At 44.6% G+C, this 13,260-nt stretch overlaps 1 protein-coding gene across 1 annotated transcript in view; it reads right to left on the reverse strand.

Moving 5' to 3' along the window:
* zmp:0000001267 (b(0,+)-type amino acid transporter 1) overlaps positions 1-12,483 on the reverse strand; it is a 37,460-nt gene extending 24,977 nt beyond the window's left edge. The window contains 1 exon segment of the mRNA XM_020522899.2: positions 11,785-12,483. Coding sequence (XP_020378488.1) covers positions 11,785-12,483 — 699 coding nt within the window.
* Positions 12,484-13,260: the final 777 nt, after the last annotated feature.

A 13,260-nucleotide genomic window follows, 5' to 3' on the forward strand; every position in this document is an offset into this window, starting at 1 on the left:
AGGATGCAGAGCTGGGCTGGGAAGTGGCAGATGGAGTTTAACCCTGAAAAGTGTGAGGTGATTCATTTTGGAAGGACAAATTTGAAAGCAGAATACAGGGTTAACGGAAAGATTCTTGGCAGCGTGAAGGAGTAGAGGGATCTTGGGGTTCATGTCCACAGTTCCCTGAAAGCTGCCACCCAGGTAGATAGAGTTGTTAAGAAGGCGTATGGTGTGTTAGCTTTCATAAATAGAGGGATTGAGTTCAAGAGCTGTGAAGTTATGCTCCAGCTATACAAAAGCCTGTTTCGGCCACATCTGGAGTATTGTGTCCAGTTCTGGTCACCTCATTACAGGAAAGATGTAGAAGCATTGGGAAAGGTGCTGAGGAGATTTACCAGGATTTTCCTGGAATGGCGGGAAGGTCTTACGACGAAAGTTTGAGAGATCTAGGGCTTTTCTCTTTAGAACGACAAAGGATGAGAGGTGACTTTGATAGAAGTGTACAAAATGATCAGAGGTATAGATAGAGTGGACAGCCAGAGACTTTTTCCTAGGGTGGAGGTAGCTATTATGAGGGGGCATAGTTTTAAAGTGAGTGGAGATAGATATAGGGGAGATGTCAGAGGTAGGTTTTTTACTCAGAGAGTGGTAGGGGCGTGGAATGCATTGCCGGAGAGGATAGTGGAGTCGGCCTCATTAGGGACATTTAAGCAGCTATTAGATAGACATATGGATGATAGTATAAGGTAGGGGTGGAGGTTAAATAGACCTTAGGTTGAGGGTAAAAGTTTGGCACAACATCGTGGGCCGAAGGGCCTGTACTGTGCTGTACTGTTCTATGTTTTATGTTCTATGCACATACATATATCTATCTGCTCCTACGCACCTTTTAAAATAGTAACCTTTGTTTAATATTGTCTTGCCATTGTTTTTATATCAAAGCATATCACCTCACTTCTCTGCGTTGAACTTCATCTACCGCCTACCCACCTACCCCACCAATGTGTCAATATCATTTTGGAGTTCCGCACTGTCATAGTCATAAAGTCATACAGCACAGAAACAGACCCTTCGGTCCAACCAGTCCATGCCAAACATTATCCCAAACTAAACTAGTCCCACCTAGCTGCTCCTGTGCTCATCATAGTTTGCAATTCTCACAAGATTTTACATCCACAAACTTTGAAATTGTCTCCTACACACGAAGATCTATATAAATAAATAAGGGTCTCCATATTGACTACTGGGGAACTCCACTACAAAAAATTCTTCCAGCCCAAAAAATATCCATTAACTATTATACTTTGTTTCCTACCCATCAGCCCATTTTGTATCCATGTTGCTGCAGTCCATTTTATTCCATGACCTATCACTCTCTCCTCATGTCCATAGTGTGGTACTGTGTCAAATGCCTCTGGAAGTTCATAGGAACCACATCAATCGCCTTCCCCATATCAGCCCTCTTCGTTGCCTCTTCAATAAACTGCAGAAAGTTAGTCTGACAGGACTCTTTAAGAATATAGAACATAGAACAATACAGGCCCTTCGGCCCATGATGTTATGCTGACCTATTATCCTACTCTGAAGTCAATCTACCCTGCATACCCTACATTTTACTATCATCCATGTGCCTATCCAAGAATCGCTTAAAAGTCTCTAAAGTACCTGACTCCACTACCACTGCTGGCAGCACATTCCACACGCCCACCATTCTCTGTGTGAAGGACCTACCTCTGACATCTCCCCTATACCTTCCTCCAATCATCTTAAAATTATGTCCCCTTGTAATAGTCATTTCCGCCCTGGGAAAAAGTCTCTGACTATCCACTCTATCTATACCTCTCATCATCTTGTACACCTCTATCAAGTCACCTCGCATCGCGCTAAGCTTTATGGCCAAGTCAATGTTCCATGTACAGTGATCTGCCTCAGCACACCAATTGTGGCATTGACTTCCACTTCTGATATTCGCTGCCACACACGGGCCTTGGAGTCCCACACAGCAGATAAGAAAATTAGAAGTAACGCTGCTGCAAACCCTGCATCTGCTGGGAGAATTTAATAACAACAAAAACTTATAGCACTGTTAAGGTTGGAAAACATCCCAATGTAAAACAAAGAATGCGATGTGGATTCTTGGAGCCAGCCACACTTTCTTCATGTTGGCCCAGAAACTATCACCATTCAACAACAGGGGGGTGGGAACCTGAATTGTAGCTCCAGTGTACAGGAGGTTGAGAGTAGTGAGGTCATGAATAAGGTTTCAAGGTCGCAGGAGTGTACCGGCAGGCAGGAAGGTGGTTTGAAGTGTGTCTACTTCAACGCCAGGAGCATCCGGAATAAGGTGGGTGAACTTGCAGCATGGATTGGTACCTGGGACTTCGATGTTGTGGCCATTTCGGAGACATGGATAGAGCAGGGACAGGAATGGTTGTTGCAGGTTCCGGGGTTTAGATGTTTCAGTAAGATCAGGGAAGGTGGTAAAAGAGGGGGAGGTGTGGCATTGTTAGTCAAGGACAGTATTACGGTGGCAGAAAGGACATTTGATGACAACTCGTCTACTGAGGTAGTATGGGCTGAGGTTAGAACCAGGAAAGGAGAGGTCACCCTGTTGGGAGTTTTCTATAGGCCTCCGAAAAGTTCCAGAGATGTAGAGGAAAAGATTGCAAAGGTGATTCTGGATAGGAGCGAAAGTAACAGGGTAGTTGTTATGGGGGACTTTAACTTTCCAAATATTGACTGGAAACGCTATAGTTCGAGTACTTCAGATGGGTCAGTTTTTGTCCAATGTGTGCAGGAGGGTTTCCTGACACAGTATGTAGATAGGCCAACAAGAGGCGAGGCCACATTGGATTTGGTACTGGGTAATGAACCAGGCCAGGTGTTAGATTTGGAGGTAGGTGAGCACTTTGGTGATAGTGACCACAATTCGGTTACGTTTACTTTAGTGATGGAAAGGGATTGGTATATGATGCAGGGCAAGAGTTATAGCTGGGGGAAAGGCAATTATGAGGCGATGAGGCAAGATTTAGGATGCATAGGATGGAGAAGGAAACTGCAGGGGCTGGGCACAATTGAAATGTGGAGCTTGTTCAAGGAACAGCTACTGCGTGTCCTTGAGAAGTATGTACCTGTCAGGCAGGGAGGAAGTGGTCGAGCGAGGGAACCGTGGTTTACTAAAGAAGTTGAATCTCTTGTCAAGAGGAAGAAGGAGGCTTATGTAGAGATGAGGTGTGAAGGCTCAGTTAGGGCGCTTGAGAGTTACAAGTTAGCCAGGAAGGACCTAAAGAGAGAGCTAAGAAGAGCCAGGAGGGGACATGAGAATTCTTTAGCAGGTAGGATCAAGGAAAACCCTAAAGCTTTCTATAGGTATGTCAGGAATAAAAGAATGATGAGAGTAAGATTGGGGCCGATCAAGGACAGTAGTGGGAAATTGTGCGTGGAGTCCGAAGAGATAGGAGAGTGCTAAATGAATATTTTTCGTCAGTATTCACACAGGAAAAAGACAATGTAGTCGAGGAGAATACTGAGATACAGTCTATTAGACTAGACGGGATTGAGGTTCATAAGGAGGAGGTGTTAGCAATTCTGGAAGGTGTGAAAATAGATAAGTCCCCTGGGCCGGATGGGATTTATCCTAGGATTCTCTGGGAAGCTAGAGAGGAGATTGCAGAGCCTTTGGCTTTGATCTTTATGTCGTCATTGTCTTCAGGAATAGTGCCAGAAGACTGGAGACTAGCAAATGTTGTCCCCTTGTTCAAGAAGGGGAGTAGAGACAACCCTGGTAATTATAGACCAGTGAGCCTTACTTCGGTTGTGGGTAAAGTGTTGGAAAGGATTATAAGAGATAGGATTTATAATCATCTGGAAAGGAATAATTTGATTAGGGATAGTCAACACGGTTTTGTGAAGGGTAGGTCGTGCCTCACAAACCTTATTGAGTTCTTTGAGAAGGTGACCAAACAGGTGGATGAGGGTAAAGCGGTTGATGTGGTGTATATGGATTTCAGTAAAGCGTTTGATAAGGTTCCCCATGGTAGGCTATTGCAGAAAATACGGAGGCATGGGATTGAGGGTGATTTAGCGGTTTGGATCAGAAATTGGCTAGCTGTAAGAAGACAGAGGGTGGTGGTTGATGGGAAATGTTCATCCTGGAGTTCCGTTACTAGTGGTGTACCTCAAGGATCTGTTTTGGGGCCACTGCTGTTTGTCATTTTTATAAATGACCTGGATGAGGGCGTAGAAGGATGGGTTAGTAAATTTGCGGATGACACCAAAGTTGGTGGAGTTGTGGATAGTGCTGAAGGATGTTGCAGGTTACAGAGGGACATAGATAAGCTGCAGAGCTGGGCTGAGAGGTGGCAAATGGAGTTTAATGCGGAAAAGTGTGAGGTGATTCACTTTGGAAGGAATAACAGGAATACAGAGTACTGGGCTAATGGTAAGATTCTTGGTAGTGTGGATGAGCAGAAAGATCTCGGTGTCCATGTCCATAGATCACTGAAAGTTGCCACCCAGGTTGATAGCGTTGTTAAGAAGGCGTACAGTATGTTAGGTTTTATTGGTAGAAGGATTGCGTTTCGGAGCCATGAGGTCATGTTGCAGCTGTACAAAACTCTGGTGCGGCCGCACTTGGAGTATTGCGTACAGTTCTGGTCACCGCATTATAGGAAGGATGTGGAAGCATTGGAAAGGGTGCAAAGGAGATTTACCAGGATGTTGCCTGGTATGGAGGGAAGGTCTTATGAGGAAAGGCTGAGGGTCTTGAGGCTGTTTTCGTTAGAGAGAAGAAGGTTAAAAGGTGACTTGATAGAGACATACAAGATGATCAGAGGATTAGATAGGGTGGACAGTGGGAGCCTTTTTCCTCGGATAGTGATGGCTGGCACGAGGGGACATAGCTTTAAATTGAGGGGTGATAGATATAGGACAGATGTCAGAGGTAGGTTCTTTACTCAGAGAGTAGTAAGGGCGTGGAATGCCCTGCCTGCAAAAATAGTAGACTCGCCCACTTTAAGGGCATTTAAATGGTCATTGGATAAACATATAGATGATAATGGAATAGTTTAGGTTGGATGGGCTTCAGATTGGTTTCACAGGTCGGCGCAACATCGAGGACCGAAGGGCCTGTACTGCGCTATAATGTTCTATGTTCTATGTTCTATTCCTGGGTTGTGCAAACCAGCAATCTGTGAATATTGTCAAACATTTAGGAAGCAGGCAGTTTCAAATGGGTGTTATATTTGACTGTTCCAAAATATTAGTTACATTCAATACTGCCTAGGAATGAGAATGGGCCTTGTTGCAAAGTTCTTAAGAGATCACTCGGAACAATTCAAGAGATCTGAATAGACAATTATTTGGCATTTGCATGAAGGTAGAGGAGACAATTGCTGCCTTTGGACTGCTAATCAGTCACGTGTTTAGGAGTGGGAGAAGACACAGCAAAAAGGACACAGAGGAAGTCCAGCAAGGCAGGAGGTACAGTTAGTGTTAGGGTTTGTGCTCAGGAAAGAACTGAGGGGTGGGCGTGAGGGGCTTGGAAGAAGTTCTCTTCCGATCATTGTTTAGTGTTGCTGATAACAAGGGTGAAGGGCGTCCAGGTCAGTGTATGCTTTATGCAGTGAAGCAAGATTCAAACTCAGATACGTAGGGGTAGTACCAACATGACTAAGCTGTCTGTGCCTGCGAATAGGTGCTGGAATACAGCTTCAAGAATCCAGAGGAGCACAATTCCAGGAAAAGAGAGTGAAGTAGGTCATGGTGGTAGTTTGTGACGGAACCTTTTTTTTGATAAGTTCCAAAACTAGATCTTTAAAAAAGAAATTGAAATAACTTATAAAGATCAATGAGATCTAATGATCCACAGTGTTACTAGTATCTGGAGGTTTGCTGAAGAATCTGTCTTTCAGTTGATGTGTTCTATGGAGAGTTTGGCCCCAGTTTTTCTGTTGTCTTTATTTACTTCAGGTTAATTATGGATGTTACAATGCAATTATAGATATTATATAGTCTAACTTTTACAGCAGGGTTTCTGGTTGATGATTCAAGGCATTTTTCACTTAGTGGGTACCTAGGATCTCACACTGTGTACTTCAATAAAAAGTTACTCGTTCCTAACCAGATGGTAACACATTTGCAGTGGGGTCTGGAATCTTACTGGGGCAATGAATGGTTGTAATCTAAGAACTGACCTGCATTCAGGAACCTCCTCACTATTTGCATTAGAGAAGATGTCCTTTTCCAGTAGGAGCAGAGAATTGATTTACGGTGGTGTACAGAACATACATAGCGCCAGACAAACAGCACCAAATGATCTTCATCGTATTAAATGCTGTATGTTGCTGAATTGAACCAAAAGAATTTCAGATAATGTTAATTTGATTTGCCTTTCAGTAAATTAAAGGCAGACACATGCATTAAGTATGCAGATCTGGTCCAGATTAGAAGGAATCTTTATCGTTTTATTCCTAGATCCCAATATCACACACAGAAACAGTAGAAAAGTGTATATGTGCCTCAGTTGCTGCCTGGTTAACTTCAAGGCTCCAATATCAAGAGAAAGGCAGGTTGCATGCAGGTTGGAGTTGCAGTAAAAGGTGTGTTGTAGAGATTATAAATATGATTTTCTGTTTTGGTTGAGGGCCCCCTGATGTACAGATTATATGAGGCTCCTGCCCCCGCACCATAGCAGACGCTGTAAGCCAACATTGACTTTTGCCAGAATTGTCCAATCATTGTCCAGAGAGGGCACTAGCCGTCCAATGGCAGGTGGGCTTTTAAAGCCGGAGGAGAAACAGAGGCCCTCAGCACGGAGGGTGCAGCAGTCTAACAGCACAGGTAAGGGAGAGAGAGGGGAAAACCTCAACATCGAGGATCCCTCCCAGCATTTTTAACACACTCGAAATTGAAAATGGGCACTGCTGTCAAACCACCATGCAGAGAGGCAGCTCTTCCACAATGATCCTGAGGTTGGTATGCGGTTACAGGATGGGCTCAAATGTTAATGACCCTCCAACAAGAGTCTACCACCAGGCACTCACTGTGCTCCCAACACAATGAGGTCACAGAAAAATACTTCCATTGTTCTATATATGTAGAGATAGATATATGTATATTAGAATTGTATGTACATGTATTAAGTTTAGATATTGTAACGCAAATTACCATTTCCAAATTTGCCGGTTACAAAAGTTGGAGATATAGGTAACAGTGAAGATGATACTGAATGACAACAAGACACAGTCAAGTAGAATAGGAGATCAGCGGCAGGTGGAATTTAATATAGACAAGTGTGAGGTGATGTAGTTTAACAAAAGAGATAGAGAGCAGCAACAGAGACTTAATGACACAGTTCTATAGAGTGAGTGGGAACAGAAGGGTTTTGGAGGTGCATGTGTATCGATCTTTGAAGGTGGCAAATATAGCAAAGTGTCTGGCTCCTTGGACTTCATAAACAGAGACATTAGTAATTCTCATCCCCAGCAAATAATTCATCAATCACCCATTTCTCGCATTGGTAGATAATCCACTGAGAAATCCACAACATGCCTCCACAGCCACACTTGGATGAGCCAGTGGGAAATAAATATAGTCGTCACAATGGTTGACAGCAGTGAGCAAGACCTGGCCACATACAGAAAGGGGCAGTCTTAATGAAAGAGGCTACAGATATGTCAATCTCAGCTGATGGAGACACTGGTCGTTAGATAGGTCATACGAGTAGAGCCTCTGAATCTTCTCTCTGCTCTTATGCCCCCACCCCACCTTGCACATCTGCTGATCCCACCACAGCACATCACAGCTGCTGGGCGTGGAGACTGGCTGCTTTGTCTGATATCCTGTTGAAAGTTTCTGGAGCAGTTTGCCTCTTGCTGGTGTCAGTTTGAAAGCACCAAACTTCTCAGAAGCCCCAAAGCTGACAAGAACACTCTGCAAAATGTTTGTCAGAGGGAATTGGCAAAGCAGCTGCAAACACCAAGGTTTTACTGAGATAAGACAATTTGAACTTTAAACATCGCAATATAACTAGTTTCTTTTTCACCAGAAAGTTCCCTGGGCCCTGGAAAATCAGTACCAGATACATTAAATTTGAAATGCTTTTTAAATCAATTGAAAATGCAATCACTGCGGTGTTATTAGGATTTTAAAATTTGTATCAATTACTAACCCACCAATCTCAATGAACACAGACACTTGTGTTATATCCAGAAGAGGGCGCATTAGAGCCAGCTGATACATCAATTTTCACTTTCAACCTGACTCCAAACATCTCTTTCCTGGGCTTAAAATTCTCCTTGGTATAGAATCATAGAATCACAGAATCCTTACAGTGTGGAAGCAGGCCATTTGGCTCATCAAAAACACACTGATCCTCCGAAGAATTTAGCATGGTCAATCCACCTAACCTGCACGTCTTTGGACTGTAGGAACAAATTACTTCAGATGCTGGAATCTGCACTGGAAACAAAAAATGTTAGAGATCGCAGCGGGTCAGGCAGCATCCATGAAGAGAGAGCAAGCTAATGTTTTGAGTCTAGATGACTCTTCGTCAGAGCTGAAGTGGAGGGGGCAGCATTTATGCAATTATGGGGTGGTGGTGGTGTTGGAGTGCTGGAGGAGAAAGGATGTGATAGTTCGGATTAAGTGATGGAATGTGAGAAGGTTTGGGCTGTATCTTCCTGAAAAACCTCACATTGGAAAATTGTCAAAACCAAGGTGCTTCCTGAATGCTTTGTGGGCAAATGTGCTATTGGTTGGGGGTTTGGAGGAACCTACTCATTTTAAACAAGCCTTTGACCAAAATACATACTGAAATCACAGATGATTAAATAGTTTTTGTGAATTTAAAATGACCACAGAATCCCCAACCATGACAGACAAAGGTACCAGCTGCAGCTATATATTTCTATTAATGAAGCTACTGAAGCTGCTTATTGTACATGGTGTTTTAAGTTGTTTCATTGAATAGAAACAATTTGAATATATTCAGCCCCTTGAACCTATTCTGTCAATGAGATCATTTTTGATTTGTTCACTAACTTCCTCTTTGTTACTGTGGTAGAATCTGGCCCACCCTGGTCACCATGGAGTTCACTCAACTCTTCCTTTCATTGTACCTTAAACTCCCCGTAGTGACTCACAGCCTCACTACTATCGATCTTACCGGTGTTGCTTCTCAGCTTTCTTTCTCCTTCTAAAAGAAATCTCAGAACAATGCCAGCTGACTCATGTTCCACCTCAGGGACTGACTTTTCAATTCATTACCAGCTTTAACCAGTCATGAAAGTGAAGGCCCGATGCACTTCCAACTCAAACCACAAAGATTGTGCTCAATCACTAACAGTTGTGGTTTAATGAGTATTCATTTTATCCAAAATAATTAAAATGACAATGCCATCCTGCCTCCCTGCCCACCTCTGGAATAATTTAACATGTCCATCCTGATATCGGGGAATCAGTACGACACTTCTTCTGGTTTTTAACACTCTATCAGACTGTTCTTCCCTCTTCAATGACCTGCATTAGTTTTCACCCACATCCCTCAGAGGGGATGTGGAAAATAGGTGGAAGGGCAAATAACTGGGAGGGTTGTTCCTGTGGAGATATTCATCCCTTCCTCCCACCTCTGCAACTGAGTTCTGGGAAAGAAGGTAAATTAACATCTCCTTGAGTTGCCACTGGCCTGATTATTTACCTTCCCAACAGGCAAGAAAAGTGAGTCTTTCCTAACAGGAAATTCCAGGTGACCTATCTGCCATTTTTGGGGGGGCGCGGTGGGTGAGGTTGGTAATAGCTGACTCCGACATTTAGTCCACAGAATCCCAGCCATAGTCCCGTAGTGTCTATTCACTACTAAGATGGTGGCAGAGCAGGATGCTTCAGCCATAGTTTGTCAACTCCCTCTGTCTCTTTCTTGCCTCTTTCTCTCTCCTTTTTCCTCTTGGTATTTCCTCTCTTCATTCTGTCAGCCTGGTCTCTCGACCTGGTGAGGCGGTATCTAGGCCCGGTGAGGCAGTATCTCGGCCCGGTGAGGCGGTATCTCGGCCTGTTGAGGCGGTATCTCGGACCGGTGAGGCGGTAACTTGCCCCGGTGAGGCAGTATCTCGGCCCGCTGAGCCGGTATCCCGGCCCGGTGAGTCGGTATCTCGCCCGGTGAGTCAGTATCTCGGCCCGGTGAGACGGTATCTCGACCCGGTGAGTCGGTATCTCGCCCCGGTGAGGCGGTATCTCGACCCGGTGAGTCGGTATCTTGCCCCAGTGAGTCGGTATCTCGGCCTGGTGAATCAGTATCTCACCCCGGTGAGGCAGTATCCCCGCCCGGTGAGGCGGTATCTTGCCCCGGTGAGGCAGTATCCCGGCCCGGTGAGGCGGTATCTCGGCCCGGTGAGGCAGTATCTTGACCCGGTGAGGCGGTATCTCGGCCCGGTGAGTCTGTATCTCGGCCCGGTGAGGCGGTCTCTCGGCCCGGTTAGGTGGTATCTCGGCCCGGTGAGGCGGTCTCTCGCCCCAGTTAGGTGGCATTTCGCCCCGGTGAGGCGGTATCTCGACCCGGTGAGGCAGTATCTCGCTCCGGTGAGGCAGTATCTCGACTCGTTGAGGCGGTATCTCGCCCCAGTGAGGTGGTATCTCGGCCCGGTGAGGCGGCATCTCAGCCCGGTGAGGCGGTATCTGGCCCCGGTGAGGCAGTATCTTGACCCGGTGAGGCAGTATCTCGGCCTGGTGAGGCAGTATCTCGGCCTGGTGAGGCGGTATCTCGGCCCGGTGAGGCGGTATCTCGGCCCGGTGCGGCGGTATCTCGACCCGGTGAGGCAGTATCTCGACCCGGTGAGGCAGTATCTCGGCCCGGTGAGGCGGTATCTCGGCCCGGTGAGGCAGTATCCCGGCCCGGTGAGGAGGTAGCTCGGTTTGCAAGTGGATCCTGTCCGGGCATGTCTCGAGGGGAGCTGGAGAGGGATTGGGGAGGTGGCAGCTTCAGTAGGAGCGATGGCATCGTGGCCTGATGCAGGAAGAGAGTCCAGACCCGAAACGTCAGCTTTCCTGCTCCTCTGATGCTGCCTTGCCTGCTGTGTTCATCCAGCTCCACACTGTGTTATTGCAGACTCCAGCATCTGCAGTTCCTACTATCTCTGAGTGAGGGAGGTCTCCCTGGTATCTGCGGCAGTGGTGAAAACAGGCAGCTGAGGTCTCTCAGAGAGCAAGATAAGTTGTGGACTCAAAGACTGTGGAACTTTTAACTTTATTCCTTTATTTTTCTAGTTTATGTTAAGAAGGACTATTACCTTTACTGCTTTATTTTCTAATTATTCTATGAGAGTAATACTTGACCTTTTAAACTTTGTTTCTTTTACTACTTTGTACCTAAGATTTTTGTACCTGGGTACCTTTGTACCTTAGATAGTGCCGTGTGCGGCAACATTAGACACTTTTCACTGTACTTCTGTATGTCTGTACTTTGAGTACATGTGACAATAAAAACCTAAATCTAAAATGTAAAACTTTCCCAATACTTTCAAAATCCGTTCAATGTTCTTAGCCTTTTTAGTGGAAAGAACCTGTCCAAAGTGGCTTAACTGAAATACAGGCACAGAATGATTTCTGCAGCAACTCAATTAGAATTACAAAACACAGTTGCATCAAATTACTTCCAAGAATTTATACACTGGAGGTACCACATTAACTGCTGAACATAAGCTGGAGGCAGGAGTCGGTGTATTATGCTGCTAATGGTCATTAGTACATGGCAAAGTATTGATTTGTAAATCATCTAGTTTTAACTAAAAAAAACTGTTTTGCACCTACCTCAGGGCGTCTGATTTCTTCAGTCACATAATTTAAATTATTCCATCCACCATAGGACCACATTCCTTGTTGGAATGCAATTCCCATTGAGCCAAATCCTGCCATTGTTCCTTGAAAGGCATTCTGAAAACTGCGCATGTGTCCTTTGAACAGCAACACTATCCCTCCAATGACAATGATAAGTAGAGACAGTAGCTTAGCAAAAGTGAAAATGTTTTGAATGCGGGTTGCCAGTTTTACATTAAGACCATTTATAATACCGAGTAATAAGATGCTCGCAGCTGCTGTGCATTTAACCACAAAAGACGGGGGTAAGCATGCATCATAAAATGGAGCTGCAATATACTGCGCTAGGCTCAAAGACATTGCTGCAATTCCAGCAGGTCTAGCTATAAACACTGAGGTCCAAGAGAACAGAAAGGCAGGAATAGGACCAAACTTTTTCAGGATATATATGTACTCTCCACCAGATTCTTTTATGGCACTGCCAAGTTCTACATATGCAAGAGCAGCTATTGTGCAGACCAATCCGCAGACTGTCCATACCACAAGGCTAGCTCCAGGACTCCCAATATACTGTAACACCCATTCTGGGGACATGTAGATGCCTGAGCCAATCATTGTCCCAACAATCAAACAAACAGCACTGATTAATCCGACTTCACGTTTTAAATGTAGTTTTCGTGTACTTGCGTCCATATCCAAGCTTGGTTAAAAAGCGCTGCAGTTTATTCCTTTCCTGAATATCAGTGATGAAATACTTCAGCGCACTCAAAGTTCTAAGTCTGCGTTTCAGGTTCGGTACGTTGTAAACATCAACTGCTCTTTTAACAATCAGGCCTCATAAATTCAGATAAATTGCTGGTCTGCAGGATAACATGAAAAGATAAAGTTTTAATCCTAATGTTTATGGTATTAATATACCAATGAAATAATGGGAAATGTGAGTGAGATTTTCACTTGTGTAGTAATGTCACATTCAGAGGTTCACAACTACAATACTGAAAGTCTTCTTATTAATAATTATCCTGCACTCACAGCACAGAGTGCTCTGTGTGCTCTGGAGATGGAAGTTGTTCAGGCATCAACAGGAAAGAACACTTGCTCTATGTATAACTGTGCAGGGCTTCATGAAATCATTTATGTCCCAGTCCAGGTAAAGTCAGAAGAATTCACTGAAGGATATTTGTGAACTAGTTGGGCTCTTACAGTGGCCTGACAAGTTCATGTCAATTTTACTAGCTTTATTGGGGTGGCACAGTGGCCCAGTGATTAACACTGCTGCCTTACAGCTCCAGGGACCCAGGGTTAATTCCTGCCTCAGGCAACTGACTGTGTGGAGTTGGCACATTCTCCCCATGTCTGCTAAGCTATTGATTGCTAAACACATCCTAATATCTTACAAAGGTATTTTCCCGTGTCTTCCTGGTGAATATCGTCTCGAAGTTTATGAGCAAGTGAAACCAAGTAAACATT

This window comes from Rhincodon typus, chromosome 5 (assembly GCF_021869965.1).
Source record: "Rhincodon typus isolate 14 chromosome 5, sRhiTyp1.1, whole genome shotgun sequence".
NCBI classification, from domain to species: domain Eukaryota; kingdom Metazoa; phylum Chordata; class Chondrichthyes; order Orectolobiformes; family Rhincodontidae; genus Rhincodon; species Rhincodon typus.